The sequence below is a fragment of the Cyclopterus lumpus genome, chromosome 8, assembly GCF_009769545.1.
Source record: "Cyclopterus lumpus isolate fCycLum1 chromosome 8, fCycLum1.pri, whole genome shotgun sequence".
NCBI classification, from domain to species: Eukaryota; Metazoa; Chordata; class Actinopteri; order Perciformes; family Cyclopteridae; genus Cyclopterus; species Cyclopterus lumpus.
This window is the reverse complement of record NC_046973.1, coordinates 7,360,413-7,380,455: the sequence shown is the minus strand read 5'-3', so window position 1 is coordinate 7,380,455 and position 20,043 is coordinate 7,360,413. Positions and strand designations below refer to the sequence as shown.

The following is a 20,043-nucleotide window of genomic DNA, read 5'->3' as shown; positions in this document are numbered from 1 at the left end:
GCCGTCGTACCCTTGTCTTTGACGGACGCCGTCCGTGTGTCTCTTTCTCAGCTTTCTGGATGGCCGCGCAGGTGACGGCGAGAGAAGATGATGGTTGCAACGAGGGAGGATGTTATTGAATTCGTCTGAGAAAAAATATTTCCTCACCAGCGCTCGACAACAATGACAACGGACATTTCAAAAGAAACACGGTATTTCTCCTTCTCTTCCCTATGCTCGATTATTGTGCACTCTGGGGAAAAAAAGACGCATTATTAACAAATGTCACAATGTTCCTGGTCTCGAGGCTTGTCGGGAGCGCACCTGGTAAAACAACTGTAACGTGGCTGGGAGCCACATTTTTTGCCCACACACTGTGCCAAACATTGCGGATTTTTTCAAAATAAATAAATAATAGTAGGTTTTCCCTTTTCAATGCCTTTTAAGTCAAGTTAAACGTCACTGACGGGCATTGCTAAAGGCTGATCATTATTTTTCAGATTTATTTTCGGCAGTCTGAGTTATTAAGGCCTGTGTGATATTTAAAGGGATTTAGATAGTCAATATATGCTATCATAAGAGTTAAGAAATACATGGCTCCGAGAGTTGCAGGCTGTGGTGCGCTCTGATGCAGGCATGAACCATGGAGAACATGAAACATTAATGTTAACGCGCTACAGTCTCCCCATGATTTCATGTTGGGGGCAAATTATTCTGCTTTTTACGGACATACGAGCCAACTAAGACGGAGACACCCTACAGTGCAACCAGTCAGCCAGCACGAACACACATTTTATTTCCTCACACCCACAATTGGCTGTTGGCAGAGACGCACAGAGAAGGAGACAGTCGGCTACATGGGCGTCCTCGTCTGCTAAAACCAGCATATAACTGCTGCAGGTGTCCAGCCGAAGCTCACAAGAAAACCCGTTGTGCATATGAGACGTTCTGATCCAGATGGGATGTAATGTTGTGTGGCTGCACAGATCTGAGCATTGGTCTCCTTCCTCCGCCTACTTCGTGAAGATTGGCTTTCGGTGTCCAGAGAATGGCGCGGTTCGGAGATGAGGTACCGGCCAGGTATGGCGGTGGGCCCGGCGGAGGGGGCCCCGGCGGCCGAGGTGGGAGCAGACAAGGAGGACCCCACGGACACGGTCACGGACACGGGCATGGCCACGGCCATGGACACGGTCCACCCGGAGGGCCCGGTACCCAGAGAATGTACAAGCAGTCTATGGCGCAGAGAGCCCGGACCATGGCCCCTCTATAACCCCATTCCCGTGCGCCAGAACTGTTTCACCGTCAACCGCTCGCTGTTCATTTTCCAGTGAGGATAACTTCGTCAGAAAATACGCCAAAAAAGATCACCGAATGGCCACATCATCCTTTTACCTGGCATTGTGTAACGTGTTGAGTAGAAGCTGCAACGGTTAGGCCTTGCCCGAGCATCAGGTAGGCCTAATGTGCAGATATGTCTGGTTGAATGGTTCACATGTTTTTCTCATTCCACGAGTTAAAGGCTTTAAGTTACAATAACCACAGGCGTAACACGCAGGTGTCATCTGTGTAAGTCCACGTGAGTATGTTGTATTGGAGGTGAAGGAAGAAATGATAGACATGCAATTTATAGTTAATTAAGAGGAAAGGGCACTGACCAGCGACCTCTTTTATGAGGCTGTTCATCACCATCAATCACATTTGTTAGTGATTCCATGTCACTGTCGCGAGGGTACCTGCTTGATATTACGTTCCTATGGGTGACGTGTGATGTGTGGTGTTGGTCGGCGTGTAGTGGTTGTGGGGGGGGTGGGGGGCGGGGGGGGTCTAGGGGGCGCTGCTGGTTGCTGATGTCAGCATGTGCAGTATAGGCCCAGCGCCTCGCTCTGCTATAGAGAAACAGGAGAGAGAAGGGGGAGGGGAGGAAAGGTGGGAGAGACCTAGAGCGAGGGAGAAATGATAATAAGCTCAAATGTGTGTGTTTGAGTGTGTCTATTCTTGCAGTGATGCGGACACACAAGCTCCCATATCAGCATGATGCAGGTGTCTTTCTAGATATGGATAGAGAGGGAGAGAGAGAGAGAGAGAGAGAGAGAGAGATTGAATATAGTAGGCTTTTAACTTGTGCATTGACACAGTATTAAATGTGTTCCCCATCCCCATATTAAGCATCCTCTTAATCACACAAGCTGCAGGTGTCACTGAATGAATGTGCCATCATTTCATACTGTGTGTGTGTCTGTGTGTGTGTGTATGTGTGTGTGTGTGTGTGTGTGTGTGTGTGTCTGTGTGTACAACAACAACAACAACAACCACTAAGTTGTTGTTGTTGCAGGGTTTCCATCAATTCCCTGCATTTTCATCTTTCATGAAACCAGCACATATTGCACCATTCAGGGGAGAAATAGCAAGTGATTTGAGCATTTTCATTTGCAGGATTGGTGTGTGTGTGAGTGTGAATGCATGGAACTAAGTTCCTGTGTGAGTGTCAGACAAGAGGGGAAATTGGAGTAATGATTGTATTGATCCATGCTGATGCTTGAGCCGTGACATACACTAATTGGGCTGCTCTAGTGAAATGCAGTGCTACTTATAGTTACTCTGAATCATGTCTATTCACCATCTAAATGACAGACGTGTGTGTTAGTGAGAGAAAGAGCGCGAGAGTGTGCAGGAAATGTGATGTTGTATATTCATGGGTTTCCTTTCCAAAATACCGTTACAGACATTTAATTACTCTAAAATTCAACATGTCCATGCAATGTTGAAGTACTATACTTATTCTGAATGAAACTAGTTGTACAATGTTTCTAAATGGTGGATTTCTTATTTTTGAACAATGCGTTTTGGGGTTGGGGTGTCATTTTGGTTATTAGTCAAGATGTATTACTTGCTTACGTATATAAGCAAAAGCAGTAGCTTCCATTTCAGGAAAAATGCAGACCTCTTGTGTTTACATGCTGCACTGATAGAAAAAAAAGAAGAAATGTCAAACTAACTAATAGCTGAGAGAAAAACAGTTGTTGCATTCATTTCAATGTTGACGGTAGTAACAAAATAGAGAAAGAATAAAAATACTGACAAGAAAAAAGGGGCCAGTAGCAGGAATCTCCTGGCGAACCCAACATGTAAGGCAGTTGGGAACGCACAGGACACTATAGTTTTTCTTTGTAATGCTTTTAAAAGTGGCTAAAGCTGGACCTAGTTAGGTTGAAGTGAACAACTTTCCTGTGGGTCGTAAGTTGTGATAGATCTTTTTTTAAAGAGGACATTTTGATATGTCACAGTAGGAAAAGCAAATGTATAAATAATGAAATTAAAGATGGCTGAATTCCATTCTGCTGCTTCAGTTTCAGGGTCTTGTTAATGTGCAGGATGGCTTCCTGTCACATTGTCATGGCTCACTGTGACACATGAATAAAACGGAGCTGCTGTTAATGTTATTAGTAACACTTGTGCTTTTCTGACAAGTAAAAAGTGTCCCACTGCACAAACTGTCAAATAGAAATGTAGTGTCTTGTTTTAGTGAATAATGAATGCAAACATTAACACAAGTAGTACAATGTGTGTTGTATTGTGCAAAGCCCTGATATGAATGAGGCGTTGTTCTGGATAACTTTCTCAGGTTGATCTAATCTTGGATGATATTTAGAAGTAGAACTGTGAGTATAAATTGGTTAATTTTAAGATTTCAAAATATTGTTTGTTCACATGTTATAATTTAAACTTGTAGCCCCACATATAACTTTATGACTGGTCTCTTATGGTCTAGAAAGCAGCCTTTGAGGAGGGTTTCGTTTCATATCTTCAATATGTTTCTATTTGGGATATTTCAGGTCTTCCAGCTACACAGTCCCAACACCATCGTCGCGTTGTTTGATACAATAACATGAACGCTAGTACGATATAATGTAATCCAGCACAATAGCTCTACAATAACTCTTTGGGAATCTTATAATGTTCAATATTTGCTGAGACCGTGTCAGGGTGCTGATTCAATTCATCAGTAATTTCTAATGTTGTGCTTTGTGGTGTTGTTATTAATTGAATTGTCATATATGGGAGGGAATACTTTAATGTCATACTGTCCAATCCTGAGTATACGTTTGAGATACAGATGATGTCATTGTGTGACTTAATGTGGGAAAACTAACCAAGCTGAGGCTTGAAGGAACAAATTGGGTTTCATAATGAAATGCTATTTAGAGATTTTCATGACCTCCATCAATCAATATTTCTAAAACCCACGGAATCTTTTGACAGTATTTCCAGTAAAGGTCTCATTCACCCTTTTTGGTTTGTTTTCCTCTTTTGTTTGTTTATGTCAAATGTCCTTTGAATGGTTGAGGTCCTACTGAAGTACTTAATGTGCTAAAGCTTGAGGTCGACAATGCCCTTATCAATCATAAGGTCATCTCAGGTAACCCCCCACTCAGGGAAGTGTGGGGTCAAAGTGTGCAGCATCTAATCAGTTTACCTGCTCTTACGCAACGTGTTCCAGTGATATTTTCTAGAACTTTTGGATCCAAATAATTGACATTAAATTGATATTTGATCAAGTGAAGGTCGACTTCAATTGATTGTCATTGGCAATGTTAATTCCAAACATAATCTAAATATTTAATCTATTTTAACACATGGTGTTCTAAATACATCATGTGTGATGCAGAACATGCGTAACTAGACCATAATAATACTAATAATACTAATAATAATAATAATAATTATGCTCAGTAGCACCCAGTTTCAGTTAGGATATCCTTACTGACAGACAGACAACTGCATTAGAACCTCCATCCTTTTGTCCGTCTGTGTCAAGAAGGCTTTCTGTCCGAATCTTACCACAGATACTGCATCACCACAAATAAAAGATGTGTACTTTATATGCTGTCCTATTGGAATTAATAATATCTGGCTCATACCGGTAAACGCCGAAAATGAATGGACCCAAATAATACTTATTTCACACATTTGAAGAGGTTTTCTTCCTATTGCTATTAGTATCTGACATTTCTCCTTCACTGGCCGTTGGATGGTTAACGTTAAAGTAAAGAAGAAATGCGTTTAGGAATATTGTAGATATAGTTCATTGAAATGTAGAGGACTGTGATTCAGTCATTAGAACCTGCAGCCAACAGAAGTGTTACCAGATGCACGTAGAGTTAATTGACTGATGTTTCACTAAACAGAGAGAGATCTGGCTTTTTAAATCACCAGATGTATGCGTCTCACCGGATTCACACACTTTTCAGAAGAATTATGACCTGCAGCTTTATTTAGTTCTGAACTGACTGCACCCATGGGAGTACAATATAAATAACTGTTCTCTCACATCCACATTTAGGTACAGTAGAGGGATATTTGGTTGTTTAATTAGAATCAGCATTACAGAGTTCAGGGTGTTACTGTGCCATTTTCCTTATTTGAAACATGTGGTAGGCAAATAGTGCCTTTTTCAAGAAATTAATACCGGCATTCATATTTCACATTGAGTTTGACTAACATGTTGAACCTTGGATATAGAACATAGTGTTCAGACACAGGGCAAACTGTGTGTAGAATCAGTTCATTAGCCTACTAAAGAGGAGGCCTCTTGCAATATACTTCCATTACATAAATAATGCCATGCAATAAACCTCATTACATCTTGACATTTGTATCTTTCCATATCTTTGTTGCAAAATGTATTTTGTGGATACATAAAGATTCACTTTTCAGGCTTATTTTCATATGGACTATACATTAAGCCAAGGGAATATACCACATTCTACCACCCTTAATGTTATTAAATATTGTTTGAATTCTACATGGTATTGTATTTGGTAATTTACGGTATAACTCACTATGTGTCAGTGTGCGTGAGTGAACCGACCCTCACCTGCTACCCATAACGAAGGCCACCCCATGGAATACCCACCTCTATTGTCCAACGCTGCCTGAAATCTGAAAGAAACGTGCAACAGTATTAGAAACGATGTCACAAACGTGGGGATTAAAACGGGCCGCCAGCGAGCTACAAAGTACACTAGAGTCTGACGTCTCCTCGTTAAAAGGCAGTAACTTGGGCTGTGGGGTTTTATTTAGCGACAAGGACACGTGCCCACTGTTGAAAAAGGCAAACATCCGAAGGACAACACTGACGCTGGAACTGAGCGACACTCGACAAACACAATCCACCTCCTTTTAGACAAGCTGAAATGATATCCACAGTATTACTGTCTCAGTGCACTGGTCTGGTGAGGCACTAGAGATAACCTTCTGGGGTATTTTTGTCTCTAGATGTCTCATTTTTTAAATGAGGTGCCAGTAAAAACTAATGCACTTGCATCCATCAACAAGTAAAATACTCAAGCCTATTGAATATGAGCCGAATTGTATGATATTGAATCACAGGGTATCATTGTTTGATCAGATGGTGCACCATAGTTGTGCATATCAAATCATCTGAGAAGAAGACAAAGCCCCATAACTATTGCACAGGGCCTCTACTGTATTAAAGTGTATACCATATATTATGATTGTGCTGATGAACCTCATAATGTGCACAAAAATAATAAAGTTGGAACTTTTTCAGGTTGATTGTGGGTCAGTGGTTAGTAATTCAATTCAATTCAATTCAGTTTATTTTGTATAGCCCAATATCACAAATTACAAATTTGCCTCAGAGGGCTTTACAATCTGTACACATACGACATCCCTGTCCCAGGACCTCACATCGAATCAGGAAAAACTCCCCAAAAATAACCTTTGACAGGGGAAAAAGGGAAGAAACCTTCAGGAGAGCAACAGAGGAGGATCCCTCTCCCCGGATGGACAGAAGCAATAGATGTCATGTGTACAGAATGAACAGCATTTACAAAGTTACATAAACACATTACATGAATATGACAATGTATGAATGGAACTCCAATCCATGAAACAGAAGGAGGTAGAGAGGAGGGAGCGGGGCATCAGCAGGGCCAACGCGGGAGGCCGGCTCACCAGGCATCAGACACCTCCAGGTCCAATGGACCCTATGAGACGTGAAGTCACAACGACTCCGGGGAGGAAGCAGAGTTAATAAGGTGCAATGGAGAGATGTAAATTCATCCATAAGGAGAGAGAGAAGAGGAGATAGGTGCTCAGTGTATTCTAAAACATCCCCCAGCAGCCTATAAGCCTATAGCAGCATATCAAGGGGCTCGACCAGGGCAAACCTGATTCAGCCCTAACTATAAGCACTATCAAACAGGAATGTCTTAAGTCTATTCTTGAATGAGGTGACTGTCTGCCTCCCGGACTGAAAGTGGAAGCTGGTTCCATAAAAGAGGAGCTTGATAACTGAAGGCTCTTGCTCCCATCCTACTTTTTAGGACTCTAGGAACCACAAGTAGCCCCGCATTTAGTGAGCGCAGCTCTCTAGTGGGGCAATATGGTACTACAAGCTCCTTAAGATATGATGGTGCATCACCAATCAAGGCTTTGTAGGTGAGGAGAAGAATTTTAAATGTGATTCTTGATTTTACAGGGAGCCAGTGCAGCGCAGCTAATACAGGAGTAATGTGATCTCTTTTCTTAGTTTTTGTGAGTACACAAGCTGCAGCATTCTGGATCAACTGGAGGGATTTAAGAGACTTATTAGAGCAGCCTGATAATATGGAGTTGCAGTAATCTAGTCTGGAAGTAACAAACGTGTGAACCAGCTTTTCTGCATCTTTTTGAGACAAGATGTGCCTGATTTTTGAAATGTTACGTAGATGAAAAAATGCAATCCTTGAGATTTGCTTAACGTGGGAGTTAAAGGACAAGTCTCGGTCAAAGATAGACAGAAACCACATCACCAGATAATTGATCTCTGAGGTGTTCAGGGCCCAGTAAAATAACTTCAGTTTTGTCTGAGTTTAACATCAGGAAGTTGCAGGTCATCCATGTTTTTATGTCTTTAAGACATTCTTGAATTTTAACGAGCTGGTTGGTCTCCTCTGGTTTGATCGATAATTGAGTATCGTCTGCATAGCAATGAAAGTTTATGCAGTGTTTCCTGATAATATTGCCCAAAGGAAGCATATATAAGGTAAATAAAATTGGTCCAAGCACAGAACCTTGTGGAACTCCGTGATTAACGTTGGTGTTCATTGAGGCTTCATCGTTTACAAATACAAATTGAGATCGATCTGATAAATAGGATTTAAACCAACTTAGTGCGGTAGCTGAAATGCCAATCGACTGTAATAGGATGTCATGATCAATGTGTCGAACGCAGCACTAAGGTCTAATAATACCAGTACGGAGATGAGTCCTTTATCTGATGCAATTAGGAGGTCATTTGTAATTTTCACCAGTGCTGTCTCTGTGCTGTGGTGTTTTCTAAATCCTGACTGAAACCTCCTCAAATAAACTATTCTGATGTAGGAAGTCGCACAACTGATTTGCGAACTACTTTCTCAAGGATCTTAGAGAGGAAGGGAAGGTTAGAGATTGGTCTGTAGTTAGCCAACACCTCTGGATTAAGGAGTGGGCTTTTTCAGCAGAGGTTTAATTACAGCTACTTTGAAGGAATGTGGTACATGGCCTGTTAGCAAAGACACATTAACAATATCCAGCAGAGAGGTACCAATTAAAGGCAACAGTAGTAGGTCCATCTTTCAATGAGGGGGTTGGCGGTTCAATCCCCGCCCTAGTCGATGTGTCCTTGAGCAAATCACTTAATCCTGCATTGTTCCCTGTAGCTGTGTGTATGGTTGTAAGTTGCTTTGGATAAAAGCGTCAGCTAAATGTAATGTAATGAAACTAAATGGGTCATCCTTTAGAAATTAAATCCGCATTGCCTCTCCCACTGACCTCTGACCCTAAATGACCATTTTACCTTGTTGCATCCATATCAAGAGTTAATGTAAACCATTAAACCCCTGAAAATGGATTCTCATGTCTTCAGTTGTAGATGTAGCATCGGCAATGTGCACATCTGCAGGACAAACACACACATATTCACCCCCCGATACACATACACTGCACACACTGTATGGTGTTGTTGCCTGCGTCATTAGCATACACTTAAGTGTGTATTTCTGTTCTGTAAATGGAGAGGACGTCAATATAGGTTCTAGCTATCTATAGTTACAAGCTCAATAGGAAATATAATACAAGTAATGTGCTTTATAAATTACCATCCTTTCATAATCATAACATGTGAAGTTAGAACATTCTTTTGGAGTACATAAAGTATAGAGCATGCTGTTAGTTGTGCCTAAGAGGCCATGAGTTGTGTGTTCTTGTGCTCGTCAGTTGATGCTATAAGACTCATAATCAATGACAGATCAGATGACCATTCGAGACTAGAGGTGTAGTCTCTGCTCAGCTGTTTCACTAAGGATTCTACCTCCAACTTTCTGTTTCCAATATACTGCAAAATAATGTGTGTCACTCATAACAGATCGTTGGTGTTTGAGTTGAAGTACGTTGTGACGACATACACGTTCTTTCTAAAACATTGTGTGAAGTTTGGATGTCTGCGTTACTTCCTGAGTGTGTCAACAAATTGCCACGAGGAGCACTCTCATATGTTCTGAGCGTGTTCTGAGCAGGTGTCTGTCCCAACCCGATCAGGCCGCACCAAGAAAAGTCAGGTCTCTCACTTCCTTTGCAATAATGTGAGTCGAGTCCAGAGACACACACACACAGTGAAGGCATATACCAGTGAGACAGACAAGGAGGAAGTGAGACATAACCAGGAACAGAGAGAGAGAGAGAGAGAGATAGGGACCTGGGTGTTTTTGGGTGGATGTGGAGAGTCAGTGATCTACGTTCACTGCAGAATCTAAATTATTTATTGGCCTTTCTCTAGCTTGCAACTGTCAGCTGATAACTACACAGACTTAACATCAGCTGAGTTTTTTTATTGTGTGTGCGTGTTATTTTGTTTCAATGCATGTTCTTACAGATTTGTTTACAAGTCAATGTACGCCTGTGGTCCAGTCATCATTATGCTACACCCCCCCCCCCCTTTTCATTAAAAAAATACACAAAAGCACACACACATGCACTCTTACAGTACACGCTGCGGATGTGCGGTTTCTCGCTCTCTCCTCAATCTGGTCACATTTGGGAGTCTCTATCTCTCACATCAGGCCAGCCTAAAAATAACAGCAGCTGCTTGAAAAGAGCAGTTTTCAGTAGCGTTATATCCCCCCCACACCCTCTTCTCTCCACCCTCTTTCCACTTATGTTCTCCAGTTGACGTAAAGGCCCGATTGCTAGGAAAGTTTACAGCATTATTATTGATCATTTTTGTATGTTCTTTATCGTTGCCATATTATTACCACAAGGTACATTTTATTATATTTAGTCTTTCTTGGGTTTGGGGTTAAATGCAATAAGGCGTAGTTCTCGGTGGGATCAAATGAGGAGGAAAAAAGCAGAGGAGGAAAGGAAAGAGTGAGATGAGGTTTAAAGCTGTTCCTGCAGCTGGAGTCGAGAGACAGAACAGAGAGATGGACTATGGAGTGACAGAAATACAGAGAGGAGCGGGGAAGTCAGTAAGACAGAGACATTATAGAGATGGGTAGACTAATGCCAAACAATGGAGAGAGAGAGAGAGAGAGAATCAAACTGCCTGTCTGCATATAAATCATTTAACACAAAGCGGTGGAGAGTCAAACACTCAGCTACACTGCAGCCAGAGCACTCACACAACCTTGTTTTTGTCACTCCGACAGACATTGCTTTGACTTACATACGAGGTATGAGGTCGAGGCTTCCCGAACCATAACAGTGGCATGCCTCGCCTCAATCAGAACCCCAAACTTAACCAAAAAACTAAGTCTGAACCGGGAAATGTAATGGTTTACCAAATTGAAAAACGAATTCCTATAATGTGACTGAACAGATTCTCTCTCTCTCTCTCTTTCTCTCTCTCTCTCTCTCTCGCTCTCTCTCTCTCTGTCTGACTGATAGGAAGTGAACATTTGGCATCTCCTCTTACGTCTCACTACCTGTGCTTTTTTGTCTTTCTCTCAAAGCCAATCCATCACTCTTTTTTCTTTCTCCTCCCTGCCACTGCTGCTCCACTCGCTCCACTGCACCTTGTCCTCGCTCTAATTGCCCGCTTCCGCCTTTCGCGATGCTAATTTACAGCATTTGTTTGAAGTTTTTTGGGGATACTTTGCAGAACATCCTGACAGCTGCACATCTTGTCTGGTTTAGTTCACTCTTAATTGTTGGCAATATGAAGTGCGGCTGTTTGTTTATGTGTTATGATTCCTATGTGTGTGTGTGTGTGTGTGTTTGCCCTCTGGCCTCAATCTGCCAACCTCATACCTTTGACTCTGGTATAAGTGTGTGGATTGATCTGTATCCTGAGTCCGGGCAGACTCGGCACTGGGGTTTGCATGAGCACACACACACACACAGACACACACACACACACACACACACACACACACACACACTCACACAACATGTACAACACACTTGCAAGAACTAGAAACAAAATTTAACTCAGTTTAGCTTGTTTTTCGTTATTTTTCTCACGCTTAAACGATACATCTTATTTTCTCATTATGTGTCACATGTATTCTTCATCTGTAGTGTTGTCTTCCGAAAAAAAGCAACCGCATGAATCTCAAGATTAAAGAAATCTGGTGATTTAATAGATTAACTTTTTTAGTTCTAAAGTCAATACCCACTTCCGTTTAAACAGCAACATCTTTATAGCTTCACTTGATGTGATATTACACATCGCCAGAGCATTGTTTTACTTTTGTCTTGTCTGAGTGTGTGTGTGTGTGTGTGTGTGTGTGTGTGTGTGTTTTACTGAAATACATCTGTCTGTCCTCCCACAGTGTTCTTACTTAGAGGTGGAGTAACACTGAGGTCATTCTAGGTGGTGAGGTTTGCCCATCTCTCTTTCTCTCTCTCTCTCTTTCTTCCTGTTGACTCGAGACGTGAATTTACCTTTGATTCACATTTTCCAAAATTGCACAGAATGTTTTTTATACCACAGCCGAGCAGAAAGTCTCAGCCATAAAACACGAGAAGTTAATGGAATAAAAGTGTATGTGGATGTAAGATTTTCTCTAACATCTTACCAAATGAATGAATGTAAATGTGTTGTGACTGGAAGAGCCGTGCTGAGGAGGAATGCTTCACCAACAGAAACGGAAAATAACAAGCAACAATGTTCTCAGATTGTAAATTGATCCTTTAAAATTCTGATGAATGCATTACGTCAGCTGCTTTTTTGATATACTGCAGATGGGTGCCCTTGTAACATGTGTGGCAATTGAGAAATGGAAGCAAAATCAATATGGAAACATGCTACCGTGTAACAACTAGGACATAAATCACAATATAACGTTGGTTTCAATCGTTGGTGGTTCACTTATAATACGGAAAAACAGGCAGACAAGTCGTATGGTGTCAAGAATCCACTTTGTTTGTCTTTAATTGTCAAAATGTAAGATCTATTAGAAGATTGAATAAAATAAACATGTCCGTAGAGTTAAATATGCTTGAGTTGGCAAGGAGGGTATTTGTTTAATCTGATGTCAATAAACATCCACATTTTTTTTATATTTCTTATCATGGACATGTGTATATATATTTATGTTTTCATTGATCATGTACATTCTGGTTATAATTAGTTGTTAACTGTTGGCACGGATGTTAATAAACTCAAAGTCATTTAGTTCTTGAATTGTTGGCGACAGACTAGTTTGCGTCTCTTCGTCCATGTTTACTGTATAAACATGTAGTCATTGCACATTGAATAGAAGATCGCATTTGTCTCTTTTTCATTTTTCTTTGTTTCTCTCTCTTCTTTCCCTCTGCATTTTTCTCATTCCCTTTTCTCTTAGCTCTGCATTCGGGCTCCGTTGAATAATTCAGTACAGTTGCTGGCTAGTTTGGATGTGTGTGTGTGTGTGTGTGTGTGTATGTGTGTGTGTGCGTGCGTGCGTGCGTGCGTGCGTGCGTGCGTGCGTGCGTGCGTGCGTGTGTGTTTGCGTTGTGTCTTTGAGAATGCATATGTCTGCATGTGTGATGGGTGCATTGACGTGGGGCTATTTTGGGGATTCTGATACGTGGAGAGAGAGAAAAATAGAGAGACTGGGATGGATTGATTTCTTTCATGCCTCTGTTCTTTAGTCACGTGCTGCGGCTGTTACTAGACAAACTGTGCTGGAAACCTGCACTCTACCTTCGGGGGCGTGCACACACAAACACCCCCCCCCCCACACACACACACCCTTTGGCAGTGAAAAGCAGGTATAGTGCACACAGTTGAATCAGCGGGTACTCTCAGGTATACAGACACACGTTCATACTAACACACCCGCACAGCCACCTGAACATACTGCTCATGTAAAATGTCACATGCTACACTGATATTCCTCACACACACACACACACACAAACCACCGTCAGCATCTTGTACAAAGTGACAACTCGGCTATATGTGAGAGGGGTGAGAGAGAAGCAGCATATGGCGTATGGATAAACAGGCAGTGGGCGCCTGTAAAGACTTTACACACGGATTGATGCTAAATCAGACTGAGAGAGGCCACGCAGGGCTGAACTGGCCTTCAAGCACTTCCATTTCTTTGGCAACGGAGTCAAATGCGGTGCCTAAGTGAGATATGTCGAATCATCCATTATATTTGTGTTACCACTGAGGCGTGGGTTTGGTTTGGTTTACCTGTTTTCTTTCTGCTTTGTGTATTATTGAATATATATGTATATTGAATGCAGCAGCAAAAATCACAGTTTGTTTTTGGAGAGATATTTTCCCGTGAGGCAACACTGTGGAGGCCATTTTCTTGCTGTGGACGTCCTCCACTGCCAAATGAGTATCCTGTAGAGAGACAGAGCAAAGTGAATCACTGCATATCCTCATGAATATATGTGAAATCTCATCGTCATTTTTACTCAGAATATATTGTGGACTTGGAAAACAATTATTAAAGCTTTTCATTTTACGCAATGGAAAATATGCAAGGAACTTGTGTGTGATTCGTAAGAGTCTATTAAAAATGGTTCAACCGTGTCTTCTATTTTATGGCTGCTGATAATCAAAATAATTTAGCTCGATAGTTCTCAAACACAGTGCTTGATCCCATTCATTTGATCAAATCAGTTCTTCTGAGGGAGAAATGACAAGAAAATTAAGTAATCATTTGAGCTGTCCTGCCATTGCTCTGCTGCATAATGTAACAGGACAGAAAGGGAGAGAGGAACAGGAAGGGAGGGGAATGTATTGAGGGCCTTAAAATCCCATGCAACACGAGCAAAGCACGTTCATAAAGATTTTTTAATAGGACACCTAAAGTACCTTCTTTATACCACAAACAAACACACAAAAGAGAGAGAGACAGAGAGAGAGAGAGAAAATACTAGTAGGCAAGGTGATTATTTTGTCCTGGCTCCATTAGTTTTCAGATTTGCAAAACTAGACTCTTGTCTTGTAAACTTTCATGATAATGAAATCAGCCTTTTTTTCTTGACAAACATTTCAAGTCAATGTATAACAGTTAAGTGTGGTTTATCAAAAACAAACTAGTGAGTGAGAAAGGTCCATACTATTATGCTTAGTTTTATTAATAGGCAGGCTGGCACATTCCTAAAGGCTAGCAGCTGGTCTGGACTCTATTGGCAGACCAGTGGAGTGTAAGTGAAGTCTTGTGTTGGCCTGTGTGTACAGTGCATGTATGAAAGCGTGTGCTTGAACATCAATAAGTCACTTGCATGAGAAGCAGGGCCGTGGACAATATGTGAGGAGTAGACATTTTGTAGACACGTGTGTGTCAGCGTTTGTGTGTTTTCATACGTGCATACTAGCATACTTGCCACCTTGCATATTAAGGATTTCCAAATGAGAGATGTGTGAGATATATGAATACAAATGTGGTTGTTCAGGAATGTGTGAACTGTGTCAAGATATGGAAGCTCGCTGCAGTGATTTTATACAGCCCTGTGTGAATGTATGAATGTATGTATGTATGTATGTAAGTATGTATGTATGTATGTATGTATGTATGTATGTATGTATGTATGTATTGTAGTGTCACAGGCTGTCGCTAGGACAGGCTAGCCTGGGGCGGTGCAAAGAGAGAGATGAACACAGGCACGTCCGAGGGTATTTAACAAAAAGTCCAGGTTTATTTCCCATCCCACCAGCAAGGTAACATCCAAAAACAACAAAGTATCAAAAAAAAAGGTCCAGTTAGATAACACAAAACATCCCGGAGGAGAAAGTGGTTAATTAACCAAACAAAAACTCAATCCTGGTGAATCCAGGCTACGAGGTCCTCTCCCTTGTTGTCCTCTTCCAGGTGCTCGTGGGTTCACCTTCCGCTCTCCTTTCTCCTTCCCAGGTGCTCTCCCTTAAGTCTCCCAGCCCTGCCTCAATCAGGTGCCTTAAGCAGCTGCAGCTGGGTGAGCGGTGAGGCAGGCTGGGAGATGTAGTTTTTGCACTGGTGGCCACTCTGTAGCGCCCCTCCACTACCTGTCCCCTTGTGATGCCACATATCCCTCTCCCCGGGCCTGACGTCCTCGGCAGGGTGAATGAGCACCAGATGGCATCACGGCGGGACAGGGCATCTGCGTTGCCATGGCGTCGCCCTGGCCTGTGAATGACAGAGAAGTTAAACGGCTGGAGGCTTAAAAACCACCTAGTTACCCTGCTGTTTGTTTCCTTATTTTTTGCCATCCATTGCAAAGGTGAATGATCTGTTACCAGAGTGAACCTCCTTCCAAGCAGGTAATATTTGAGGGTTTCCAGGGCCCATTTCAACGCTAGGCACTCTTTCTCCACTGTGGCATAGTTCTTCTCCCTTGGCAGCAACTTCCGGCTCAAATACAGAACGGGGTGTTCCTCACCTTCCTTCATCTGGGCTAAGACAGCACCCAGGCCCATCTCAGAATCTGCCTGGACCACGAACTCCTTGCTAAAGTCGGGGGCCATCAGGACTGGTTTCGAACACAAGGCCCTCTTCAGGTCGTTAAAGGCCTCTTCTGCCGCCGGGCACCATGTCACCATACGGGAATGTTTCTTGGTCGTCAGTTCGGTGAGAGGGGCCGCTATCACAGAGAAATCCGGGATAAAACGTCTGTAATAATTGGCCAGGCCCAAGAAGGATCTCACCTGTTTTTTGGTCAACGGCTTTGGCCAGTCTTGGATGGCAGCGAGTTTCGCATCCTGGGGTTTCACAAGGCCCCGCCCGATGGTGTACCCCAAGTAGTTGGTCTCCCCAAACGCCAGCCTACACTTTTTGGGGTTGGCGGTCAAGCCTGCCTGTCGGAGGGAGTCGAGGACCTTCTGAACCCGTGGTAGGTGGCTCTCCCAGTCTGGGCTCTGAATTACCACATCATCCAGATAGGCCGCTGCATATTCTCGATGGGGTTTCAGTACTTGGTCCATCAGGCGCTGGAAGGTGGCGGGGGCTCCAAACAGGCCAAAAGGCATCATCCGGTACTGCCAGAGGCCTCCCGGGGTGGCAAAGGCTGTCTTCTCCTTCGACCCTGGAGACAATGGAACCTGCCAATAACCTTTGGTGAGATCCAGGGTGGTTAGGAAACGTGCCTGGCCCAGGCTTTCAATTAGCTCATCGACACGAGGCATGGGATATGCATCAAATTCAGAAATGTCATTTACTTTTCTGAAATCATTACAGAACCGGGCTGTTCCGTCCGGTTTGTCAGCCAGGACGATGGGGCTTGACCAGGCACTCTTGGATTCCTCAATCACGTTCAACGCCAGCATCTTCCTTACCTCCTCGTTAATCAGCTTCTTGCGGGCCTCCGGCACCCGATATGGCTTTTGGTTCACCGTTTTTCCCGGCTGGGTGCGTACTTCATGTTCCACCAGGTGGGTGTAGTCTGGGAGGGATGAAAATACCTCCTGATTTCCTTCTACCAGCTCCTTTGCCTGCTGCCGCTGGTGCGGAGAGAGGTCCGGGCCTAACTGCACCTCGTCCCGGGCGGGTTCTCTCGACTCTCTGGGGGGAAGGCCATTGAACAACACCTCTCGCTCATGCCATTTCTTTAGGAGGTTAATATGGTAGATTTGCTCACCTTTCCTCTTCCCTGTTTGTCGTACTTTGTAATTGACTTCCCCAACCTTTTCAATTACTTCAAAGGGCCCCTGCCAAGTAGCCAAGAACTTACATTCCACAGTGGGGACAAGAACTAGGACTCTGTCTCCTGGGTTGAATTCCCTGGGTTGTGCTGCTCGGTTATAGGCGGCCCTTTGATCCCTCTGAGCCTTCTCCATGTGTTCCTTCACAATGGGGAACACAGCTGCCATCCCGCATCGCCCCCACGTGTTCAATCATGGTACGATGGGGACAGGGTTGCTCCTCCCACGTCTCCTTGGCGATGTCCAGAAGGCCCCTGGGTTTGTGAGAATACAACAGGTCAAAGGGTGAGAAGCCAGTGGAAGCCTGAGGCGCCTCTCTTACCGCAAACAGAAGGTAGGGTAACAGCTGGTCCCAGTTTCTTCCGTCTTTGTCAATGGCCTTCCTCAGCATGGCTTTGAGGGTCTTGTTGAACCTCTCCACTAGCCCATCTGTCTGGGGGTGGTAGACCGAGGTTCTCACCTGTTTCACGTGTAACAGCGCACACAACTCCTTGGTGACCCTCGACATAAAGGGGGTGCCCTGGTCGGTAAGAATCTCCTTTGGAATCCCCACACGGCTGCTGAAGAGGAACAGTTCTTTTGCTATTTGTTTAGCATTGGCCTTTCTTAAAGGGACGGCTTCCGGATAACGGGTGGCGTAGTCCACTATGACCAAGATGTACTGGTGCCCCCGGACACTTTTGGGCAGGGGACCCACAATATCCATGCCTACTCGTTCAAAGGGGGTTTCTATAATAGGCAAAGGGATAAGGGGGTTCCGGTACGTCGGTTTCGGAGCGGTGACCTGACAATCTGGGCAGCTGCGGCAGTAGTTCTCTATCTCCTTGTGGACTCCGGGCCAAAAAAACCTCTGTAACCTCTCTTTAGTCTTCTCTACGCCCAAGTGCGCTCTCAGCAAGTGAGTGTGGGCCAACTGCAGAACTGTGGAGCGGTGAGGCCGGGGCACAAGTAGTTGCTCAACGATTTGGTCCTTACTTCTTGTTACCTGATACAAGAGGCCATTTTTCACTGAAAAATGAGGGTAGGAAGGGGTCAACCGGGTTCCCACCAACGTTCCCTCTAGGACCTGGACGTTTCTTAAGGCATTACCCAGAGTCAGGTCCTGTAACTGTGCGGTTCCATACTGACCTTTAAGGGGCAGTGTTTCTCGAGGGCCATCAGTGTCCTCCTCACTTGGCCCAGGTTGGGGCTCAGCGTCATCAGACTCAGCTCCACTAGAAGCTTCTGCCAAGGCTTGGACTGACACTAGAGGGGACAAGCATGGTTTGGCAATGTTAACCCAGGTTTTACTCAATTGTGGATGGTTCGACTTACGTTTGCGGGGCTCCCGACTAAGCTTCTTTAGGGCTTCCCTCCACAGCATCCGGAAAGCTGGGAAGTCCCGGATTACTCCCACCTCGACATTAAACGTGCCCTTAGTTGTGGTCAGTTTCACTACGGTGGTTGGATACTCTCGGGTATCTCCGTGGACACAAACCACCGGGACGGGATCGCCTTGAGCCGGGGACATTGCCTCCAAAACTGCCTCCTGGACTAGGGTCCGAGCACTTCCTGAATCGAGCAAGGCTTCTAGGTCCCTTCGATTCACCTTTACGGGGCACGTTGGTCGCCGGTCCCTACTTTCGCCCAGGAGGGCAGCAAAGTGGACATGGGGGCCGCTGGCGGATTCCGCTGTGGGCATGGGCTCGTCTAGCCTTTCACACTGCCAGGAGATGTGGCCGAATTTGCCACAGCGATAGCACTGGCGGGGCTCTGGGTTCCGGAACGCTCGTGGCTGTCCAGGTGAACTACCGCCTCTGCTGGGTGGGTCAGAGTGAGGATTGGCCAGGGCCGGACCTCTTTGGCGACGCACACTTAGCCGGGCCGGGACAGAAGCCACCGGCGCTTCACAGGGTGATTGGAGCATGTCCGAGGCCGCCTGGAACTGTTCTACGGCTTCTACCAACCCTGTGGCCATTGTTAACTTTTGGTGGCCAATTTTTTTTTTTGCCTCGTACGGTAGACCCCGTAGATACTTGTCCATAACCAGGGTTTCTACCATGTCTGCCGGGCTGTGTTTGTCCGGTTCCAACCACCTTTTCGCCACTCGTATCAACTCGTGCATTTGGGACCGGGGCGTCTTTCCGCTTAGGAAAGTCCAGTTATGAAACCGTTGGGCCATGCTAAATTTGGTGAGCCCCTGGCGACTCAAAATCTCCCCCTTTAACTGGTCGTAGTCGTGGGCAATATCAGCCTCTACATCTCAAAATGCTTTAAGGGCCTCACCGGATAGGAAAGGCGCCAGAAGTCCAACCCACTGTCTCTTTGGCCACCCTTCTCGAGTCGCCGTAGCTTCAAAGGCATGAAGGTAAGCTTCCACATCGTCGGTCACGCCAAGTTTAGGGATGTAATCAGCAGCCCTGGGCTTCGACTCTGGCCTCTGCCCGAGCTCCTGCTCCTTCAGTTCATTAGCCCTGATTTGCTGTGCCAACAGGGCACCGCTGATTTCCTGCTGCGCCCTCTGGCTCTCCAACAGCATCTGCATCAGTGGCTCCATTTTGGATTGGTGGCCTGGGGTTTGAAGTTCTGAAAAAAGTTTTGACAAGTCGTCAATATCTCCTCTCTCAATCATCCGCACTTTGGCCCCTGTGCCCGCATTCTCCACCACCTGTAGTGTCACGGGCTGTCGCTAGGACAGGCTAGCCTGGGGCGGTGCAAAGAGAGAGATGAACACAGGCACGTCCGAGGGTATTTACAAAAAGTCCAGGTTTTATTTCCCATCCCACCAGCAAGGTAACATCCAAAAACAACAAAGTATCAAAAAAAGGTCCAGTTAGATAACACAAAACCATCCCGGAGGAGAAAGTGGTTAATTAACCAAACAAAAACTCAATCCTGGTGAATCCAGGCTCACGAGGTCCTCTTCCCCTTGTTGTCCTCTTCCAGGTGCTCGTGGGTTCACCTTCCGCTCTCCTTTC

General features: G+C 44.5%; 1 protein-coding gene across 1 annotated transcript in view; it reads left to right on the top strand.

The window, feature by feature from the left end:
- The first annotated feature begins 1,027 nt into the window (after nt 1-1,027).
- Nucleotides 1,028-20,043, top strand: part of LOC117734603 (voltage-dependent P/Q-type calcium channel subunit alpha-1A-like) — a 77,579-nt gene continuing 58,563 nt past the window's right edge. Inside the window, 3 exon segments of the mRNA XM_034538787.1 lie at nt 1,028-1,240; nt 1,242-1,304; nt 1,306-1,342. Of these exon segments, the coding sequence (XP_034394678.1) occupies nt 1,028-1,240; nt 1,242-1,304; nt 1,306-1,342 (313 nt within the window).